The following is a 24457-nucleotide window of genomic DNA, read 5'->3' on the forward strand; positions in this document are numbered from 1 at the left end:
GACGTGCACGTGGTTGGGGTTTTGTCTAACTATATGCGAAACAATACCATTATACTCTCCTTGCATGTTGCTCGCGGCTTCTGAGCTGTCTCCAATGCAGTTTTGCGCATTTATCTCAAACTTTTCGAATGTTTGTTTGATTGATTCGTATAGGGATTTTCCTGTTGCCGAAGATACTCTTTGTAGAGACAAAACTCGTTTTTTAATGTTACGATGTACGTATCGTATCACAATGTAACATTGGTCATGACATGCAACATCCTGAGTGGTGTCCATTAAGATGCTGAATATTTTGGCTTCTTTAATTTCTCTGCAAATTTCTTTTGAATGCATTTTCCTACGTAGGCTATAATGAGGTTGACTGTAGTAGGGTTTAAAAAAATGCACTGAAGAGCCTCGTCTTTGCCCTTTGCTCCCCCCCCCCTTTAACATATTTCTTGTTTGCATCTTTGCTAACTTCGATAGTTTTGTCAATGTGGTCCCGTAAGTCTGGATCGGTTTTCCCAAGGAGCAACATTAGTTGCACTAAATTTCCATGATTCACTTCAGTATTTTCAAAGGCATGTGCTGCTTCGTTCCTGTGCCCTCTGTATGAAACTCCTTGTTTGCCAATATATTTTACTCCAGCAATTACTAGATTTATTACATGACGTTTCCTCAGGACCTGGCGATTTGAATTGCTAATTGTTCTCATGTAAGAAGTTTCAACGTGTCTCTTCCATCTTTTAATTGGAGATAATTCATAACCGACAGCTGATGCGTTTTGGAAATTTCGTGTTCTCCTATACATTGGTATACGTGACTCCAGTCTTTTTCGTGGTATCCTTCTTTAGTCCCCATTAATTAGACGATTATATAAAGACCCTTCTTTGTACATCGAATATAAAGCAGTGATTGATGAATACTTCAAATAGGGAATTGTGGAGGAAGTTAGTGATACTCGCAATACAGGTCATCCTACGTATTACTTACCACATTCTCCCGTTATCAGGAAAGATAAAAGCACAACCAAGTTGAGAATTGTGTTTGATGCCCCATCACTAAATGATTTGCTACACTCGGATGCTAATCTAAACCCAGATCTTTTAAATTTAATTCTTTCATTTAGATTCCACAGAATCGCATTTGTTGCAGATATCGAAAAGGCAATTTTAAATATTGGACTTTCGGAGAATGATCGCGATGTTGTCCGGTTTTTGTGGATAGATGAATTATTAAATGATATAACTCAAATTAAACTGAAGGTTTGTAAACTATCAAGAGTTCTTTTTGGCGTTACAGCTAGTTCCTTTTTGTTAGCAGCTGTTATAAGATATCACTTACATCAGTATTCTAATTTATACCCAGAAACAAGTTTAATGTTAAGGTAATCAATGTACGTTGATGATTTGCTTTCCGGTGCTTCAAATGAAGAAAAAGCTCTCCAATTGTCTAAAGAATCGAAATTTATAATGGAAGATGCAGGTATGAGATTGAGAAAGTGGAAGAGTAATTCATTAACCCTGGAAAGTAAATGGAATAATTTGGGATTTGATACGGGTACTTGTGAACAATCTGATGTATCTTTAAAGGTGTTAGGACTTTTATGGGATTCACAAAATGACAATTTTAAATTTGATACTTCTAGTTTAATACAATTTATTAAGGAATCAGATGGCACTAAACGAACGTTAATTAGAGCTGCAGGAAGAATCTTTGATCCTCTCGGATTTATCTCCCCTTACACAGTTCGTGTAAAATTACTTTTCCAAGAATTATGGGAACGTGGAGTTCATTGGGACGAGAAATTGCCCGAAGATATTGCTCAGGAATGGAAAAAATGGCATGAAGAATTGTCATTAATCAATACTTTGAAAATGCCCAGGCATTGTTTCGGACAGACTAAATTTGAAAATTTAAGAAACGTACAGGTTCACTGTTTCACTGACGCCAGTGCAAAAATTTATGGTTCAGTGATATTTATTCGTTACACAGATGAAAATAACATTACCAAAACATCCTTTCTTGCATCTAAAAGCAGAGTTGCACCCCTTAAAAAACTAACAATTCTAGACTCGAACTGACTGCCGCGCTGATAGGAGCTCGTTTAATTTCCCATATCAAGCCTATTTTTAAAAGATTCCATTCGAAAGTCAGTTATCATTGTTGGACCGACAGTAACATTGCGCTTTGTTGGATAAAATGTTCTTCTACTAAGTGGAAACCGTTTATTGAGAACAGAGTTCGAGAAATTCAATCATTAACAGATCCAAGCATGTGGGAATTTTGCCCCGGCCGAATGAATGTTTCGGATATAATAACAAGAGGAAAGGGTATATCTGAATTGATGAAATGTGAAGCATGGTTTACTGGTCCAAAATGGTTAAAAAATTAAGATTGGCCAAAATCAGCAACCGTTGATAATTTCTGCGATGAAGCTTTAGGAAAGGAAATGCGAAAACAAGAAGTTTTATTCTTAGCCACTGTCAATGAAGATCTATTGGATTTAAAACGTTACGGAAGTTACAGAAAGGTTCTACGAATAACCGCTTACATCAAAAGATTTATTTATAATTGTCGAAATGACGATAAAAGAGTTGGTTCTTTAAACGTTGATGAAACTAATGAAGCTGAAAATTACTGGATTTTGAATGCTCAAGAACATGCTTTCTTTTCAGAAAAAAAAGCATTAATTAAGGGAGAAGAGTTAGAAAACAATTCGAAAATTAAATGCTTTAACCCGTTTTTGGATAATAAGATTAGGAGGAAGGTTACAATTTTCCAATTTAACAGAAGAAGAAAAACATCCCATTTTGTTATCAAATAACAATGAAATTACAAAGCTATTAATCCATGAAAATCACGAAAAAGTTGCTCATGGTGACTTATCTGCAACTCTAACAAACTTAAGACGGCGATTCTGGATACTAAAGGCGACAAAAGTTACGAAAAGTATCATTAAGAAGTGTTTAATTAGTAGAAAACATCGTGCAAAACCATTTTGTGAAGTTACTGCTCCTTTACCAGCAGATCGTATCATGAAAACCAGCGCTTTCGAAGTTTCAGCAGTAGATTTTGCAGGACCAATTTATATAAAAGATAAACACGCAACACAAAAGGCTTACATTTGCTTGTTTACTTGCGCTACAAGCCGGGCAGTACATCTCGAACTGGTATTGAATCTCAACACAGATACTTTTATTTTGGCTTTTAAGCGATTCATTAATCGGCGAGGAATGTTTCGAATAATATATTCGGATAATGCTTCTACATTCAAAAAAGCAGAAAAGGAATTAGAACAGTGGAGTAAACTTGATAAGTCAAAAATTCAAGATTATTTCAGTCGCGAGCGAATTCAATGGAAATATATCGCCCCTCTAGCAGCCTGATGGGGAGGTTTTTGGGAACGGATGGTTCAAACCGTTAAAACATGTCTAAAGAAGATATTAGGTAAGGCATTTTTATCGTATGAAGAAATGTATACTGTGCTAACAGAAGTTGAAGCTGTCGTAAATTCAAGACCATTGACTTTTGTGCATGAAGATGCCAGTGAACCATCTCCTTTAACTCCATCGCATCTCTTGATTGGAAGACGCTTAATTTCACTCCCTGCAAGAAATTATCCGTGCAATTCCTCTTCCAGTGATTTGCGTAAAAGAGTCAAATACCAACAGACGTTAGTAGAGCATTTTTGGCGCAGATGGAAAGAACAATACTTATTATCTTTGAGACCAAACCATATAGTGTCACCTATACGCACTCAAAGTATTCAGATTGATGACATTGTTCTTTTAGGTGGATCTCGCGAACCTCACCTTCGTGGAAAATGGGGAGAGTGATAGAACTGTTTAAAGGTCGAGATGAAAAAATAAGATCATGTTGCGTAAAAACATCTACAGGCTTGTTAAAACGACCTGCCCAGCTTCTATATAAACTAGAACTCAATGACTGAAATTTTAAAACTAACTTTAAAGTGTTCAATTGTATTTTATGTGTTTTTTCTAACAATGGTTTCATGTTATGTTTTACTAATAATTGTGTTTAAAAAACTTTGCAGATGAACTTAAAGTTCATCGGGGGGAGTTTGTCACGGTTAGATTAATTCAGAAGAGGGCGCCGTTGCTGTAAAATATTGTAAAATGAAATTGGCAACAGCAAAGGATAAAAACAGATTGCATCGGTCGAAATGTGTTAGTTTCAGTTGTGTTTTGAAGGCGCAAGCCTAATTTTTACTAATCCTTTTCAATGTAAATAAATTTTAACTTTACTTACCTCATAGTGTTTTCTAACTTATTTGAATTCTACAATTTACACCGTGTCCGTTTACCTTGTCGTGGTGTAAGGGGGGGGGGGCTTGCGGTGTGGTGAGTTCGGGGCGAGTTCTTGGGAAGAGTAGTGAACCCCCAGTTGCTCAAACAGAATATCGGCGGGAAGGGACTTTTTGTTCCCTTCCTTCCCTCATCACACTTACCAAATTCGGACAAAAACCCCTAAGCCGAGGTGTGTCTACCGTGCCCGTGGCTGCGTGGTACCGGGGGTAGTCGGTGCCTCAAATTGTTGACGTCAGGGATAGCAGGCGAACCCCTGGTGTAAAAGCCTTACCCCTGTGCAAGGGGGGCTACACAAGGGCTAGACCCCATTTTTTCCCCTCAGTTCCCAGGTTAATCCATGGATGACAACAAAAAAATACCTCTCCCCCTTGTTGGGAGCGTTAGAATGAACCGCTTACATCTGCAAAATTTTTCATTATCAAAAGGAACGAAAATCTAACATTCACTGCTGTATCCCCATTCTTAATTAACAAGGCATTAATAAATCTTATGGGCGAGTTCCAATCAGTTAAAAAACTACGTACAGGCGAATTATTAGTCGAAATAAAGCATCCTAAACAAGTTCAAACTATTCTAGCTATAAAACAACTAGGCTCATATCTTTGTACAGTCTCAGCACATTCAACATTAAACTTTTCTAGGGGAATCATTTCGGAGCCAAATTTTTTATTCACATCAGAGAAGGAAATCCTAGAGGAAATGAAAGATCAACACGTAAGTGGAGTGAAGAGGATCACTATCAAACGCAACGGCGAAATGCAGAATACAAAACTTATCATTCTAACATTTAGTACGCATATCCTCCCTTCACGTGTCAAAGCTGATTATCTCTCCTGCCCTGTTTGACCATATATTCCTAACCCGCTACGGTGCTTTAAGTGCCAGCGCTTTAGGCATTCCAGACTGTCATGCCGTGGTGCAGAAACTTGTGCCAGGTGCGCTGAGCCTGGCCACGACAGCAATGATGCAAAAAGGAATATAAATGTGTGAACTGCAAAGGAGATCACCCGTCCTACTCTAGAAAATGTCCAAACTGGCTCTCCGAAAAGGAAATACAAGTAATCAAAACCACTCAGAACATATCATATCCAGATGCCATAAAAATTGTCCAGTCTCGTACGCCTTCAGCCGGACTTTCATATGCTGCAGCAGTAAGAAAAGTATTCAATTCTACCAGCACACAAACAGATCCTCAAATTATTAATACAATAACCAGCACTAAATCAATTAACTCTCCTAAATCAAAAAATAAACAGCTCAATATCCCTAAGCCTCCACAAAATAATAGTAACGAAACTAAAATAGTAAGTACGCAAATCCCGAGTACAAGTTACTCATCTACAATAATTTCGAAAAAACCAACTGATCAAAAACAAAACAAAACTGTGGAAAAAAAGAAACGTATTCAAACGCGCGCAAAAATTGGTCTCTATACAGAGGCCCCAAAAATTTTATAATTTTAAAAAAGAGGACGTTTTACTTTCTAGCAAGAAAGTAAAATTAACCAAGTCCCAAATTGAAAAACTTACACAACCTCCCCCCCCCCCCAAGAGAAGGACGAGGATGTCGAGTTGGAAGATTTTCCGCCATCTGACGATGAAAGGTGGACTGACCATCTTCCTTCTTGAGCTGTTTTTTCTTCTTCTGGCCGTTTCTCCTTCCTTTTCTCTTCATGACCCTGAGCATTCTTTCTTGGAATTGTCAGAGTTACTCGCATAATGTCACGGACATCAAGGATCTTGTCGAATATCACCAACGGCCGTATTTTGTCTGCAAGAAACATTTCTGTCCCCTGCTGATAGACCGAGGTTGAAAGGTTTTGACGTATACCGCAAGGACTGCTTGTCAAGAGACCGTCGTTGTGGAGGAGTGGCGTTGCTGATCAACAATGATTATGCATCTAGCCAACTCAATATCAACACATCCCTGCAAGCAGTAGCTGCGCGCGTTCACCTTCACTCGCTGTTCACAGTTTGTTCTGTGTATATCCCACCTTCTTATGACTTAAGAAGCGTGGAGTTGCAGACACTGGTTGATCAACTTCCTCCCCCATTTGTCATCTTGGGGGATTTCAATGGCCATAATCCTCTCTGGGGGAGTCCAGACTCCAACAGTAGAGGTTTAACAATAGAAAATTTTATTGAAGACAATGATCTTTGCATCCTTAATAACGGTGAACACACTTATTTTCATCTTTCTACCCAATCTTACCATGCCATCGATCTCGTAATATGCTCACCTTCTTTTCTGCCACGTTGGGATTTTCAGGTGGAGGGTGGTCTCTACTCCAGTGGCCACTTTCCGATCAGGATTACCTCTACTGGACGCTGCGGCCATCAGCAGCATCAGCAAGCTCGACTTCGCATTGATCGAGCTAATTGGGCAGCATTTACCCAGTTGGCAGAAATTAAATCAGAAGACGTAACTGATATTGATATCGATGTAGCGGTAAAGCGAGTAACCGACATTATCCTAAACGCAGCTAACGCTGCCATACCAAAAACCACTAAAGGCAGGATCAAGTTTCCTAAGCCTTGGTGGAACCTCTATTGTCAGGAGGCTCATAAGAAGCAAAAAAAGGCATGGAATACGTTTCGTCGTTATCCAACCACACAAAATCTCGTGGCACTTAAACGAGCTCGTGCTGAAGCTCGAAGGATTCGACGGAAGAGCCAGCGGGACTCGTGGCAGACCTATGTCAGCACAATCACGACGTCCACCCCATCAAAGACCGTATGGGGTAAAATAAAAAAAAATCGTTGGCAACTACAATATATCTTGTGCACCCACTCTGGAGAATAACGGTCGTATTTTATCCGATCACAAAGAGGTGGCTGACTGCATGGGGACTTATTTGGCAGAAGTCTCCAGTGCAAATAACTATTGCTCAAAATTTTTAACCATCAAATCACGCAAAGAACAAAAAGTTCTAGATTTTAATTCAAACATTTTTAATCAATACAACACAAAATTCACCCTTCAAGAACTGAATGCTGCCTTACAAAAATCAAAAAACACATCACCAGGTCCAGACGAAATTCACAATAGTATGTTAAAACATCTAAGCAGGTCCTCTTTAGAACATATTCTGCATCTTTTCAATAGAATTTATTCGGAACACAGATTCCCAAAATCCTGGTGTCAAGCAACAGTAATTCCTATCCTTAAGCCCAATAAACCATCTGAAAAACCTGAGAGCTATAGACCTATAGCTCTCACTAGCTGCCTATGTAAAATAATGGAACGGATGGTCAACTCCAGGCTGATATACATTTTGGAGTCGCATCATCTGCTATCTCCATATCAAAGTGGATTCAGGCGTGGTAGATGCACAATAGACAACCTATTGCTTCTCAAAACATCAATAAGAGAAGCATTTCTCAAACGAAAACATCTCGTGAGCGTATTTTTTGACATTGAAAAAGCATATGACCGTACCTGGAGGTATGGGATCCTCAAAACCCTTCACGAGTATGGGTTACGAGGTAATCTACCCATCTTTCTCTCTAATTTTCTAAGAGACCGAATTTTTCGCGTACGTGTCAAGTCTGTTCTTTCAGATGCATTTATTCAAGAAGAATTAGTTCCCCAGGGAAGCGTACTAAGCGTAACTCTTTTTGTAATTGCAATCAACAGCTTAATCGAACAACTGCCTCCCGCTGTCAAAGGTACCATGTTCGTTGATGACTTTCAAATATCTTTCTCTTCATCGAGCATGAGTATCATTGAAAGGCAACTTCAAATGGCTATCAATAAAGTAACACAATGGGCGGAGGAAAATGGCTTTACTTTCTCTGTTCAAAAAACTTTCTGTATCCACTTCTGCCGTAAAAGAGGTCTTCATCCTGATCCAATACTTCTCCTTAACAATCAACCAATAGCTGTAAAAGATCAAGGAAAATTCCTCGGTCTTATACTTGATAACAAACTCAAATTTATACCGCATATACAAGAGTTAAAAAAGAAATGTTTACTAAAATTAAATATCCTTAAAGTCTTATCGAACACTTCCTGGGGTGCTGATACAGAGTCTCTCTTAAGAATCTACAGGGCTCTAATACGTTCAAAACTTGATTATGGATGCCAAATTTATGGCTCCACGGCAAAAAGCTATCTGAAATTTCTAGATCCAATCCACAATCAGGCACTGCGCATCTGCACAGGAGCTTTCCGAACCTCACCTATTAACAGTCTTCATATTCTTGCTCATGAACAATCTTTAAACAATAGACGCCTCAAACTTTCATTGAACTTCTACTTCAAAATAAAACCTTATAGTGATCACCCTTTACACCTTCATATTTTTATCCATCTAATGTTATCTTATTTCTTCATCGTCCTTCTGCAACCCCAACATTCGGGATCCGAATGCGCCGGGTGCTTTCAGATTTGCAACTGTCAGATTTTAATACTCTCAATACAATAAAACTGATTGAACCATGGTGTGAAGTAGTTCCATCTACCATCAATGACCTCGCTAAATTCTCTAAAGAGACTACCTCCAATACAGCCTACCAACAAATATTTTATGATACAAAATGCAAATATTCTGATTATCATGACATTTTCACTGACGGATCAAAAGCAAACGATCAGGTCGGCTTTGCTGCAATAATAAATGGTCAAGTTACCGCTGAACAATCACACCCATCTTGCTCTGTTTTTACAGCAGAAATAAAAGCCATATTGATATCTCTACAATCAATAACCCAATCCGCTCACAAAAAGTGGGTGATATACACTGACTCAAAGAGTTCAGTGGAAGCAATCACCCACTGCAACAATAACAGCCATCCCATAGTCATTCAGTCTTATCATTTATACAAAAGTCTTACACAAAATAATTTTCATGTACTCTTTTGCTGGATCCCTGGTCACGTAGGCATTGCCGGCAATGAAGCCGCTGATTCAGCTGCGAAAGACGCAAATATCCTAGTTGATGACAGTGTCCCTTTAGTTGACATTAAAAACGCAATATCTGAATGTCTTAACACGCATTGGCAACGGACCTGGAATCTCGAAACACAAAACAAATTACATTCGATCCAGCCATCGACTAAAGGTTTCAAATCATTACAACTTACCAGGAGAGAACAAGTTTCGTTAACTCGTCTTCGCATCGGCCATACCAGGTTCACCCATAAATACCTCTTATGCCGTGAACCAGCTCCGATTTGTATTAGATGTAAAGTCAACCAGACAGTGTTGCATATCTTATGCAACTGCCCAAATTGTAACCAAATACGTTTTAAATATTTTAATAATTTTAATCCATCTCTGAAAGAGTTGCTGGGGGACCCACCCCATCCCAATATATACTCCTTCCTCTGGGAGATTGGCTTCTCCTTTTTAATTTAGTGGTTGTGCCGTCAAAATGTAACTTTATCCGTTTTTCCTGTTACTGAAGGTTCTTTGACAACCAATTGTTTCAAACTCTTTCAAAAGTTTTTAATGTTTACAGGTTTTTTATTACTGGTTTTAAACTACTGTTGTTTATACCTTTCTCTCCAAAACATTTTTACTTTTATCATACCCTGATTTTTTATTTATGTATAAATTTTAAACTAAAAAATCATTTGGCGCAGTATAGCCCTCAAGGGCTCTTGCGCCATTAAAAATAAGTAAACCAAACCAACCGAAATAATTAATTTATTTAAATATAATAACTGGATTAAACGCATTGCAACTGTTTCTTATACATATAATTCGGTATTTTACAGCGGCGTAATCGCAAACAAATTCACATTTGACATTTCACTAGTAAAAAAACTATGTATTAAAAAGCTACACTAACAAATTAAGAAGGCAACATACAAAGAAAAGTACAACTTCCCTGCTAGTATTTCCCCCTTAGATTACATTATTTCTATTAATATCTAAGTAATTAATTTATCTAAGTCTCTAAGTGTTAGGAACTGTATTAAACCCATTGCAACTGTATCTTATACATATAATTCGGTATTTGATGGCAGCAAACAAATTCACATTTCACTAGTAAGAAAACTATACATTACGAAATTACGAATGTTGCATACAAAGTTCTTGGAACCTCTTCTCTAATCTCAAGTTTTGCAGCGATTTCCTTTGCTTTTTCATACAAGGTTTTAAAGTTCTCATTTGCTTCTAGTCTTTGCTTCGATAGTAGATCTAAGACGCTGCTAACATTTGCCATGCCCTGAGAAAGATCTATATTTTTGTTTTGAAGTTTTTCAGATAAGCTGTGAGTGGTTGATAGCATCCGACTCAAGACTGAAAGATTCACGATAAATTAAAATTGACTCAAAGAACTACTTAAAGCATGTGCTTAAGGAGCTGCGTCACTTGATTCTTCTTCAATTTTTGAAAGAGCGAGAAGAATTGGTTCTAAACTATCTTTAAATAAAATCACTTAGTCGTGCCTTTCCACCCATCGTGTTTCACAAAGTGAGATAAGTTTCTTTTTTTTCTGTTCAGGACAACAGTCAGATATAGTTGACTTCAGAATGGCAGTTCTTTTGGCTTACTTGTGAAAAAACCCGCAGACTTCTTTGATAACTCCCATACAATTTCTTATTGATGGAATATCACTTGCGTCTGAAAAACACAAGTTTAAACTATGTGAAGAACAATGTGTATACAAGCCTAGTGGTAATGTTTCTTTAATAGAAGCTTGTACGCCTCTGAATTGTCCTTTCATCGCTGCAGCACCATCATATCCTTGACCTCACATTTTCGTTAAATCAAGCCCTAAACTTGACAAAGTCTCTAACACTATTTGCTAAGCCTTTGCCACTGACATCATATACGGGGACAAAAGTTAAAAAGTCTTCTCTAATTTTGTATGATTCTTCTTCAACGTACCGCACGCAAAGAGAAAACTGCTCGATTTGACTTATGTCCGTCGTTTTATCGGCTAAAACGGAATAATAAATTGAATTTCGTACATTAGTTCCAATTTTAGTTTGGATCAATTGACCAAACGTATTGATAAGCTCATTTTGAATTACAGAGCTTGTATACATGCTCTTTCCACCCCTGTGGAAAGAGCATGTATACAAGCTCGTGATCTTTAAGGTCATTATCACCACATTTTGCTCTATATCTCAGCAAAGATCGAAAATTTCCATCATTATTTTCTGGCTCTTCCAGTTCTATTCGCCCAGCGTCACGATGTCCTCTTATTGCTATTTGCTGCCCTCACAAAACCTTATGGTTTGTATTATAGGGATTAGTCTTTTTCTGTTTTTTTCAACATCCAATCGTCTTTGAGTATTGACTTGATTGATTATACTCTCAGACTTTTTAGTTACAACTGATTTCGTATTCTCAGCGCACAAAACTGATGCTTTGTGTTAGCTGAAATTTTTATGCTTTCGAAACATTTCCTTTGCTTTTTTCAAATTCTTGAAAGCATGTGTTAACAATGCTCCTGTCACTTAGTGACAGGAGACCTCCATTTCCTACACTTTTGGAGTGTGAAAATATCACGCAATATTTACAGAAGGGTCCGGATTTTTCTTCCGAGTACGCCAACCACTCAAATTCTTCAAGCCATTTAATTTGGAAGGATCTCTTTTTGGTTTGATCCGGAACAAGAAATACTAGGAAATTTATGTGCAGGTTGAGGCTTCCAAACATTTTCTATAAGCGAAACTTTTTCTTCATTCGTTAATGAAATAACGGAATTGCTCTGACAGTAGTTACCAATATCATATAGATTTTTTGTTAATGGGCTGGGTTTCTCCGAAACTGGGGTAGGATTAGGATCAACAATACTGTCATTTGCGATACAAGAAGAATTGACACTGGCACCGTCATTTTCAGTACTATCATTAACGGGCCCAATTTCATTTGCAACAGAGGAAGAAACATTGACAGTGGCACCGTTATCTTCAGTACAATAATTAACAGGCCTATTAACAATCTATTTTTTTGCAAAAAAGTTCTGAATAGACATTTGTCTTTTCATTATGAAATGAGTTGACTTAATAGCAAAAGAAAATTCCAAAAACAGAAATATGCTAACATTAACACACGAGCTAAAAACATAAGACTGAACGAAACAAGCTCCTGATGACAGTCGCCCAGTTATTTCTCCACAGCTTTTTCGAATCGAAGCTATATTAGAAATGCCCTTTAAAATGTATAAAACCAGGGGTCATCAGAAAAGTAAGAAAGTACATGAGCACTTTAAGCTCTTTCCCTTCAGGCGCGTGCCGCAAAGCAGACTCGATAGCCACTAATAATTGCCTCTTAACGACTTTGACGCTATTTCGGAAGACCCCTTGTAGAGAAAAAATGATAAAAAATTTCTCGGACTAATGTCTCAGTGTTTGTAATGTAAAACGTTTTAGGCGACACATGCACATGTCGCCCAAGGCTGCACTGGTGAACCAAAGGATGCAGGAAGGCTGAATCGAAGAGCACCAATTTAGCCTCTACCGCGTGTAAGATTATGTCGCTCACCAATGACAATAGTCGTAAATCTTAAAAATTTGAAAAAATATAATAATTGCTCTTCCTGCCACAAAACTCGAAAAAAGTTAGTTTACACAACAGGGTCATGTTGGTGCATTAACGATATAATTAGCAGTTACACACCTTAATAAAACTTCCTGTTATAGAAAAAAAAAATTAGAAACTTTTACAATACACTATTTGTTGAGACTACAAAAACAAACCAGTCAATATAACATCAAAAATGTTTTGCTCAAATTAAAGTATTTGAGAATTAATTAGTTAAAAGCAGGCCCGGAACCGGATCTATAAATTTTGCCCCCTCCCCATTTAAAAATCAGCCCTTAACCCCCACTCGATTGCCCTATCCTCCCCCCTCAAAAAAAAGAAAAAAAACTTTTTTTAACGAGTGATTGTTCTATGTTTTTAACTGTTTCAATATCTCTGCTTGAATTTTGAATTCATGTGTTTAAATGTTATATTAAGTTTTTGTTATTGTTGTTTTAAGGTTTTTAACTTACTTGTTTGAAAGCTTCTAATTGCCAGTGTGAATTTTTTTTATCCTTATTTTTGGAAACTCATCTTATTTATAAGTTATGTCAGCAAAAAAGAAAAACAAGTTTCCCATAACTTTACACTGCTCCCCCCCCCCCCTTTTGCTTATGTGCTTAAGCAATATGCGTTGAGATTCAATTTTTCCTCACATTTTTACCGAAGCATTACAAAACTATTTTCAATTAAAAATTTGAATGTAGTTTTTGAAAATGTATTTATTTATTTATTATTATTATAATAATTATTATCATTATTTTGTTTCTTGGGTGCCCTAACAATGCTACAAAAACAGTCTAGCATTTAAAAAGAGCTACTACTTACTCTTGTGCCTCGATGAAAATAGCAAGTATGTACTATGAGAGCTAATTTCGCTAGGAGAACCCATCATCTTTATGCATGAATACAATACATGTTTAAATTTAAAAACTAAATGTTTCTTTTTACTATTAAACATTTGTAAAATTGAAAGTTATTTTTATTAAAGTACTTTTTTAAACGTCACATTCTCAACATGTGCACAATTCAGACATCTTTGCACTAAACGTTTCACTTTTTGAAAACTAGTATTAAATACAAATATTTTACTAGAATTGCAACCTTTGAACGAAACCCAAGTGCTGCTTGTAAAGAGTCCGTTTATCAATACAAAAGAATTGAGCTTATGTATAAGAAGACCAAATGTCTTTTGTGGGATGTCTTTTCATCCATAAGCTAATTTCTTTTGCTTTGAAAAAGGCGTTTTTTATGACGCCAAAACACGTGTCTGCAGTAATCTGCAATTTGTCCTTTTTGACGTTATTATTTCTAACTTTACTTTTCAGCACAAAGGTATTCATATATCTTATCTCAAATTTATTTTCATCCTAAAGTTCACTTTTTTTTTCGCATCAAGATATGTGTATACGCATTTTTTTTTTTTAATTTCTGTATTTCATACGTTGTCGTTGTTTATTTCTTTTCTTCTCAAAACATGTTTGGTTCAAAATAAAATATGCTAGAGTAATGGTAGTTTCTGAAACTTCGATATTAATAATCTAATTTAATTCTATTAAACTCTTTTTCTCCCCTTCTTCCCTGTTTTGGAGTGGGACGTGGTGGTGGAATTTTCGGTGAGCAATATCGGTCATTCTCGTTATGCACAATAATTCAAAGCCCATAAAATCTTTCTCACACTCTTTCCTATCATTTTTCTCTTAAGATATAAAATAAATCTCCTTTGCGCAAATAGAACAGGAAGTCATGCTGTAGCCCCGCTGACAGCAAAGTACCGTCAATAAATCACGACATCGTTCTCCAGTATTCTTGAAAGAGTGAATTTACTTGTTACTCAGAACTGAGACGTGACCCCGGGGGAGCAAAGGTAAAACGCAGTGGAGTAGTGCAGTCTCCTTAGGGGACCAACCGCTTTGATGAAGATAAAAGAAAACGCACCTCACACCGTCAAACCACCTTCGTAAATTTGAGTGCGATTTTAGCCGCAACATTGGTACAAAACGAAGTTAACGAAATGATTCTTTTTTCTTTCAATTAATTATTTGTGAGCACACATAAACGACAACCAAATAATAATTGCTGATAAAAAAAATCTCTCCAGATTTGGGGGGGGGGGAGGGCGAGCCCCCTCAACCCCCCCCTATATACGCCCTTGCTTTATAATCATCTTTCAATTTCTTAAAAGCAAAAGCTTAACGTTCTTGTGAGCAGTGCACACACAAATAGTATGCATTCCAGATGAACCAACAGTAACGCACGACTTTGGTCTAAGTTCACAAAATTTCGAAGAACTTACTTCGGAGCCAAATTTTTCACGATATAAAATAAACATCTCCTTCAAATTCCGAAGCAAAAGACGCTTTTGCATGTGTTTTTTTCTCGCCTCCTATCCTAACAGATACATAATCCTTTTTTCCTGGGCAAATGCGGCTAAACTCATCATCTCCAAAAAACACTAGCTACTAGATTTTTAACAACTTCAGAAAAAACTTAGCCCCTTTTTCTGGCTGGCAAGGCAAGCACACCACATTCTGCTTTTAGCTTTCTCGCCGTTTTAATCATTCTTTCAGAAACACAAAACTCTGACATTACTTTTTTAATTGACCAACTACTTGGAGCCAAAGTTAAGATTTGTAGTTTTTCATCTCGATTTGTTGAAGTACAGTGGTGGCGCTAGGAAGTCCCCGACAGGGTGGCAAACTTGCCCGACAGGGGGGCATAGACAAATTTTAGTTTGCAAGATTCCCCCCCCCCCCAGAGCCTGATCATCCTGACACTAGACATGGGGCACATTTCTATTTCAGGAAATTCATTTTGTGCCGCCCCTCCCTCCCCCCATTCCAGCTTTTTTTTTATATGTTGAAACAATAAAATATTTCGATACTTGCGTTTTTACACAACCGTACTAAATTTGGTGGTACCTCATATCACTGTAATATATACATTTAAAAAGTAGAAGAGATTTAGTAGTTTACGATAAGTATGTAAATGTGGTTAAACTTTGCCCGTTGCAGTAAACCGTAAATACCAAAATGATCTATCATATAACTTTGAATAGTAAGTACAGACTAAATTTGGAGTGGTTTTCTGATTTGCAAAGAGATCACACTTTTAAGGCGAATTTTTATAAACAAATAGATTTTTTCCTTGTTTTGGCATTTGCAAAACTATCAATGATATCATTGTACTCTAGATTCTGAGTGAAATCATCATTTATTTTTAATTAACATGATAAATTAAGGGGATTTTAGGCCCCCCTGAAATCTAAGAGGAGGGGCCTGTGCCCCACATGCACCAGCGGTAATCAGGCTCTGCCCCCTCTAATTCAAATGACAAAGAATTTAATCATTCTTTGCGTCTAAGAACACGAATTCCCTATAAAAATTAAAAGCAAAAAATAAAAATTTTAAAATAGATAAAATGAAATATGTAGGGAAAAAAATTAAATTTAAAATGAAAAACATGAAACTAGGCTTTTAAGCAGGGTCATCGCGAGATCAATAAACTAAAACTGTCTGAGAATTAGAATTTGACGAAAAATATGAATATGATGTAAAAACATTATAAATGTGTGTTCAACAGAGTTTTATGCACGGAAAGAAACTTAACAACAGGAATTTAGTTGTGCGTGTAGAAATGAGGGGGGTCCGAGGGTTCTCCCCCGGGAAATTTTCGAAATTGTAGCTCTGAAAACGCAATTTTAGATGATCTTCGGTAATTTCATGGAGAGAAGGGTTTGGGTGCTCACCCCCAAAGAATTTTAAGAAATTGAAGTCCAATAAACGAAATTTTCGTCGATCTGTAATGGTATTTTATAGGGAGTGAGAGTCGAGGTGCACCCCCGAAAAAGTTTTAAAATTGATGCATCGAAAACGCAATTGTAGGTCATGTTTGGTAACGTTAGGGTGATGGGGTTAGTGATCGATTAAGATACTGACGGTTCCTCTCCCCCCCCCCCCGTCTTCCGTAATCAAACCTTATAAACACACAAATTTTACGGAGGGAAACTCCAGGGCTCAAGGTTATAGCGGTGCTCATCCACTAGCTCAAAATATTTATTGGGGAGCAGAGAAATCACATCTTAAGTAAACAAAAGAAGAGTAACTAATATTAAGTTAAAAAATTCAGAAGAAACTTGAGTCCGATGCCTAGCTTTATATTTAGATGAACCTCGCGAATCAGAACAGGTATAAAATTAAATTTATTTATATTTTCTTTCATTATATTATTTTTCCGGGATAACTTGGGAAAGCATGGAAAAGGGAAAACGATTACAACTACTAAGTTTTGCTAGCGCAAAAGCAGAATCAAGAGAAAAAATTGAAAATCTTTTGAAGAGCCCAGTTTGCTAAAACTCATTACAAGTATTTTATTTGATAACAAATAGAAATTGGAAACGGGTAAAAATTTTGCGCTAAAAAAATTAGAAAAGGTGCAAATTTTTACGATTTTTAATTAATTTGTATGGTAATAAAAGTTCTACATCGATTAGGCCTAGCTGGTGGTGGATGGAGCCGGCGGGCAACCGGGGTAATCAGATGAATAATCATGATAGTTTCATAGGGGACGCAAACATATTTCATTCCTAGATTTTTAAAAATATCATCGTACAAATCACAGCTATTTGGAGGAAAATGTGTGGGCCGCCGAAGCGTGTTTGAAATAGAAAATAAAAGTTAAAATGTGGTGAGCGAGAATTATTGAAATGAATAGTCACACCAGCAGTTCTAAGCAGGACTGCGGAGTCGGAAGAAAAATGACCGACTCCGCAGGGAATTTTAGAGCCTTCGACTCTGATTCCACCCAAACTGGCAGAGTTACAGATTTTAAGGGAAAATGATCGACTCCGACTGTTGAATTTTTAAACCTTTGACTCCTGACTCCGACTTCTTTGCCTCAAAATCAGTCCGACTTCAACTGCTCACCGTTGGTTCTAAGTTTTTGAATGTACTAAACGAAAGTAATGTGTGTGTGTGTGTGTTTTGTGTAATCCAAAAAAAAAAAACGAAACTTGATAATATGATCTGCACTATGCTAAACTCGGTACAAACGAAGGTGAAAAATCGCGAATCTCGTTTTTCAAATTCAATGGTTTGCCGTAGTATTCAGAAAGGGCTATTACTACTGTACACTCCCCATTATCCGCGGAATTAGGGGCCCAGATACCGCGGATAACGAAAGTCGCGGATAATGCGAAAAAGGTTTAAAACCAGAGGTAAAGAAGACAGAAATTATCTTTTGCTTGAGAATGATTGCATTGTAAATAAAACGTGAAACGTTTAAAAGAGATGCGGCATTAAAAAATATTTGTATTTCAAGCTCTACAGAACTAGAATAAATTAAAATTTAAATCATGAGTAGAAACTTTCCGTCAACCTAAAACATTCAACAGCCCAGAAGTGAAAGCAGTGACCACAACAAAAAAGACCACCCCCATCAGAGAATTCCCAGAAGACCTGCAGGCGTTTTCCTAACCTTTCTCAATCGGAACAGATGATAAGGATAATGTCATACGCTCCTTCGGGGATAAACTAGGGGTCTTCAGTAAACACATGTGTTTTACCGAAATCAGCTGAACGCTTTCCCTTGAGGCACGTGTCAAAGAGAAGTTGATGAAAATGCATAACGACTTTCACGTTTTTTGAGAAGGAGCACTTGTCATGGGAAAGGGAAAAAAAAATCTGGGACGAATTGATTTCAGATCCGTGTTTTTGAAGAACAAAAATTTTCTCCACAAGGATTAAGTTAACTATTTTTTTTTCTTTTTCTGAGACTTTCGCGTATAATCCGCTCGTGGATAATCGAGAGTTTACTGTACTTCAAATAATAAGATTTACACTTATTTACTGTTATTTATAAAAATCAAAACATTGAAAATAACTAAAGCGTCTGGTGGACAAAAATATTGTTTCGGCTCTCCTGAAAAGAGCCAATTTTCACATTCGGTAGTTCAGCATAGTGCCGACGATATTACGCCATAAACAAACCTATTAAGTATCAAAGTAATTAACATTAATTGCACAAGTTTCTCTTTTGTAAGGTTTTTCTTTTTTTTAAATTAACTATATACCTAACTTTTTTATTTTTCAAATTTTTTGAAGCATTCATAATTCGAAAATGCATAACCATTAGTTTCAAACTTTTTATTGAACATGCCAGTTGAAATCTGTCATACTTTCAAATTTCAAGTTTTAATTCACTTTCCAGACTAAGGGGGGGGGATGCAAATTCAAAGTCTTACCTCAAAACTTATCTACATGGACCATTTTTGCAGATCTACGGAGTCGGAGGGAAAATGGCCGACTCAAACTCAGGGCTGGATTTAACGGGGCCCTAAGCTATTTTAGGTATGGGACCCCTTTTGTAGTTTTAACAACGTTTCTCTCGGTGGTGTAAGAGAGAGAGAGAGGCTTTTTTTTTAATTTTTTTTTCTCCTTTACTATGTCTGTCTCTTTCATCTGATACATACAGCAATACTTTAATTTTTGTTGATCGTGTTTTAATGTGTTTTTCCTGATGTCCTGTGTTAGATTGACCTTAAGAGGGGAAATGTTATCAAGAAAGTGACACATGACTCCCCTTTAAGTGGAGTACAAAATATTCCCAATTGTAGGGGGCCCGGGGATTTCTTCCCCGGAGGAAATTTTGAAAAATAGATATAAAATTCTGCATTTTGAAGCCTTATAAGATGTAGTTGGAACTACAAAAATATCAGGACAGAAATAGGCAAACAAAACTTTTTTTAAGTTATAAACTCTTTCAAAAATTAAGATAATACACAGTAAAAATTGTTTTTGATTCGAAAAACCAATGACAGCAGTCGACAGAGAGATACAGCGCGGGAAACGAAAAGACAACTCATTGCTTCTTGCTCACATTGGCTTTCGATACAATTAGTTTTTTAATCACCCCTTCAACTCACCGACAAACAATTCAACTCCGACTCCTTTACCTTAAAATCAGTTCGACTCCAACTCTCACTCCGACCCCGCGATCACTGGCAGTGTTACAGGCATTGAAGGAAAATGACTCCGACTCTTGGAATTTTTAACCTACAAATGCCGACTCAGACTCTTTGTCTCCAAAATCTGTCCGACTCTGACTGCGCAGCACTGCTTTTTTACACTATTTTAGTACTTGGAAAAAAAAAAGCGTAATAAAAAAAATAGAATATAGCTTGAAAAAAAAAAAAAAAAAAACTTAAACAAGATTGAGTCTTTTATCAGTCTGTAAGATGGTTTGATCGATCTCGAAGGAGCAATGTTGACTTTTGAATTGGACTTGGTCCGATCAAATGATTACAGCGGTCTGGGCTAAGCGCAGCTTTTACTTTAAAGTTAGAAACATGAGTTTCGACTACATGATAACATCTGAAGAAAATAAATTTGGAAGCAAAATGTATGTTTTCAATTGCTTTAACACATGATTTATTTATTTCTTTAATTTTGCCTTTTCCAAAAGGTTCGCCCCTCCCCCAGACATTTTTCTCAAAAAGAACCCAAACCCGATGTTACCAACCCGACGCCCGATGCCACCAACCCGACGTTTAATAATCCAATGATTGTTTGGTGTGTTGATTCGCCAAGCCCAATGTTTAGTAAATCATTCTCATTTCTTCTTCATTCCCAACAAAACTATTATGCAGTCTACAAACAAGATCAATATAAGTTTTTGAGAAAAATGTATTTAAAATGTTAAACATCTATTTGCTTTTATTATATTAGTCCAAAGAATTTTTTTCCTGCATTTAGCATTTGCCGACAAGACATCATTTCACTAAAAAATTAAAACATTAAATCTACTTTAGTACACTTCCTTGTATGAGGTAAAAGGATAGTTTACTCATCGATATGTTTTGTTGCAGAATAATCCAACAATAATCAGAAAAGTTGTAAATAACTATAGTAATAACTTACTTGTAACTTCTGAGTGAAAATAAAGTACTTTAAAACGCACCAATGAGTGCGTCTGCGTCTGCACACTTGACATGCTGATGAAGAGCTGTTTAGCGAATGTAATAGAAAAGCAAAAATCTCCGAAGCATGTTTTTTCTCCCATGACACCCCCCCCCCTCTCCTCTCGTCTCGGCTATTGTCATTCGGTACGTATTTATCTCGTAACCGGATGACGACGCCTTAGGTCTGACTGGTAATCACCACTACATTCTGCAGGGACGGGGAGGGTACTCTTTTAGTCTAAGTGGACACCCTGAGGTCAAAACCAGCTCATCGACACTCTGCATCGACAAACAGAAATGTCAAGGATCAAAACACACCATTTCCCCCCCGAAGCAATAGCTATATTTTGTCACCATCTGGACGACGTTATACGGACTCGGGCTAACCTTGCCTCAAAGGGGATTTATTTTTTGTTTCCTTTATATATATGTATGTATGTATGTATATATATATATATATATATATATATATATATATATATATATATATATATATATATATATATATATATATATATATATAAAAGATACTTCTACTTTTTTCTACTAATTTTTTTTTCGAGTTCATATATGAGAAAATTTTTATCATTTACGATAAACGCCAAAGCAAACAGATTCCCCGACGAAATACTAAATTTTCCCCGACGGGGGGGGGGGGGGGCAAGACGTTTCCGACAGGGGGGCAATTGCCCCCCCTGCCCCTCCCTTGGAGCCACGTCTGTTGAAGTATTCAATTTATCTTTGACGTCATTTAGGAGCTCAGCATGATCAGAGCAATCTGTACAATGTTGTATGATGGCAGCACTAGGTTGTGAAACAATTGCAGCATTTAAACCACCTGAAGCTGCAATTTTCTTTCCGATTAAGACTTGTGTCTCAGATATTTTGCGTTTTGCATATCCCTCTGAATCCCATTTACTCACTCTTTGAACATGCATCATGGACGGATAAAGTTGCGTTAGAGTCGCAGACAAATGTAAATAAAACAAATAAATTGACTTACCGAACAATCTTTATTTAGGAAACTTCATGTTAATTATTACGGCAGAGTGCATTCTGTAAAAATAGTGAAATATGATCTAGAGTATTATAATACAATACAAATGATAATGAAGAGCATGGTACGGAAGGCAACAGTTCGTGGAAGTTCGTTATTAAGAAAATGGCGCGCAGTTCATCATGTACTGCGAAGTTCACATGGATCGTTAATAACCCAGGCCTGCAGGATGTTAATATTCACTGGGAACACTGCAGGGCAGTCTCTGGAAACTTCTGCTTTTGCACTAGACATCTTGCTATATTTGTTTAAAAAAGCCATTCGCCACTCATAGGTAGCCCATTTTCCTTCTTAACGTTTCCTTATCTTTTAAGTATATCTTCGGCCACGCTCAGGTCTGGATTAAGATAAGTTGATTGACTTTCTGTTTCCTTGTCAAGAGACCAGGACCTATTTCTCTCGTTTTTTCTTAAAGAATTTCCATAATCCTCGGCTCACCACTCGTGGTGCAGGAGAGAGAGACATCCTTCACAGAGAGCTGGCAGGACCTCAAAAAAAAAAAGAAAAGAGACGTTTGGTACACAACGTAGCCTACGAAATTTGAACTGCATAGTGCTGCCCTCTCATAGGAAAAATGTTGCCGAAAAAGGAAATTCGAATGTGGGATTTTCACAGTCTTCCTAGAAAAATACGAAATGACGGATCAGTCTTCAGGAGAAGTGTTAATTTAAAAAACATATTTTACTTTAAAAAGTTGCTAATACCTCTCTTACATAAAAGCTTCTTTATGTAAGGTAGTTTATTTTTTTCTTTCAAGTTAAATCGTTTAAATGTTACCTTGATTACAGTGAAGCCTTTGTATAACGATATTGCCTATAACAATAAACCTGTGTGCAACGATATTCTCATTGGTCTCAGCAAAATATCAGCATGAATAATCAAGCTGTCTATTAAGATAACCGGCCTATAAGAATATTTTTTTAGGTCTCAATAGTACCTTTGTAGACAGGTTTTACTATATGCTCTTTTTTTTCCATTGATACCTTCAATTCAACAAATAAATCGTAAGATGTCTATTTTCGGCACTTGTTTTTAAGTGCTTGTCTTAATATGATTTGTGCAACTTTTTTTTATTTTCAAAGATACTTTTTTTTTTGCAACTTTTTAGAATTTTTAGGCAATTTTTGCTAGTTTTGTGACATTTTCCCTGTGGCAACCGGTAAAAACTGGATAAAACCCGACTCTGGAAAACTTGCCAACCCTGGTTTAAAGACTTAAGTTTCTGAAGATTGAAGATATATGAGAGATATTAAATAATCAGACATTTTCGAAACGATAATGATATTTTCGAATATTGCTTGAGAGAAATTTGGCCAATACAAGTATGTTAAAAACGGAACATATTTCATTTGAATGCAACTTTGATGCTTAAGACCAATATGCTTTTAAGACTTTGTTAACAATGTCATATAAACAAGCCTGGTAACAGAAACAGTGTGACGCTGCGACCAGCGCCGCAGATTCTTGAGAAAGCTGCCAACTATTTCTTAGTTGAAGACAAAAAAAAAAGCACAAATTATCTTAAATTTTTGGGAGCAATGTTTCGTATCATATTTTTTGTGAAATGATATACAGATACTAATAATTTTTAAGTTTAGCACCTTATGTTGAAACATTTCTCAGGGCTCTCATAGATTTTATGATTAATCTAATGTTGGTTTATATTGCAGATTATTTTTGAGGCTTTACATTTGCCGCAGACTGATGAAACAAAATTTGTTTCCGGAGAGTCAAATAGGCACAGAACAAAAAAAAAAAAAAAGAACTTTAATGTATAAAAACTAAACCTTTGTAGTTTGTAAGTACGTAAATTTGTAAATACGATAAGAGAAAGTGCAAAAAAAGAAAGATACATTTACAAAATATAAGAAACAAATAACACTTACTGTTAAGAAGAAAGTGGCTCTTTGAAAAGGTACGGCAACACATACACTCCTAGGTATGCTTCAGCGACAAATTTTTCTGGGGGAGGTATGTCCTAGATTTTGCCTTGGAAGTAATTTGACAATTCCTCTTCAAAAGGAGACATCTTTTTCTGTTTCAATAATTAAAATAATTTGGGGCCAATTTGAAGGCATTGTCAAAAAAGCAATACAGCTCAATAGCAATCAATCTTTTGAACTCATCATGTTGCTGTTTTGGATGGAAAATTAGAGAATAAAGTTCCTTTATCTCAGAAACGGGGACATTTTTATTGATCAACTCTCTTCTAAAAGAAAATGTTGTCCATCAGAGTTGTAATCTTCTTTTCGTCCCTTTTTTTTTTTTTTTTTTTTGACGAATTCTTCACTCAAGCACCTCAGATGTAGATCCTGGGGTTGCTTCATCTTCACCAGGAAAATGGTCAGGTGCCCAGTTTATTTCACCTGCCTTCCGTCAGGAGCAAAACTTTTTATGTGCTCTGTTTGATGCTGTAGATGCCCTCACGGTAGACACCTCAACAGAGTTATCTCCCTGCCGCATCTTCTTAAGCTTGTTCAAGAGCTTCAGCTCGCACCCTTCTATACCCAGACCAAGGTCGGTCTTTAAATGGCGATAGGCTTCCACTAAGGCGAAGCAAACCTTTTGCCTTTCAAGCTTTGTGGGATATGGCTTGAATTTGTTAATGTATCGAGCTAGATGCCCAACTAGCTCCCGAGAACAGTCCCA

General features: G+C 36.8%; 1 protein-coding gene across 1 annotated transcript in view; it reads right to left on the reverse strand.

Annotated features, from left to right (window-relative positions):
• Positions 1–2232: 2232 nt before the first annotated feature.
• Positions 2233–24457, reverse strand: part of LOC129230302 (uncharacterized) — a 42022-nt gene continuing 19797 nt past the window's right edge. The window contains exon 4 of the mRNA XM_054864700.1: positions 2233–2348. Coding sequence (XP_054720675.1) covers positions 2233–2348 — 116 coding nt within the window. The remainder of the gene's footprint in view (positions 2349–24457) is intronic.

This window comes from Uloborus diversus, chromosome 9 (assembly GCF_026930045.1).
Source record: "Uloborus diversus isolate 005 chromosome 9, Udiv.v.3.1, whole genome shotgun sequence".
Taxonomy (NCBI): Eukaryota; Metazoa; Arthropoda; class Arachnida; order Araneae; family Uloboridae; genus Uloborus; species Uloborus diversus.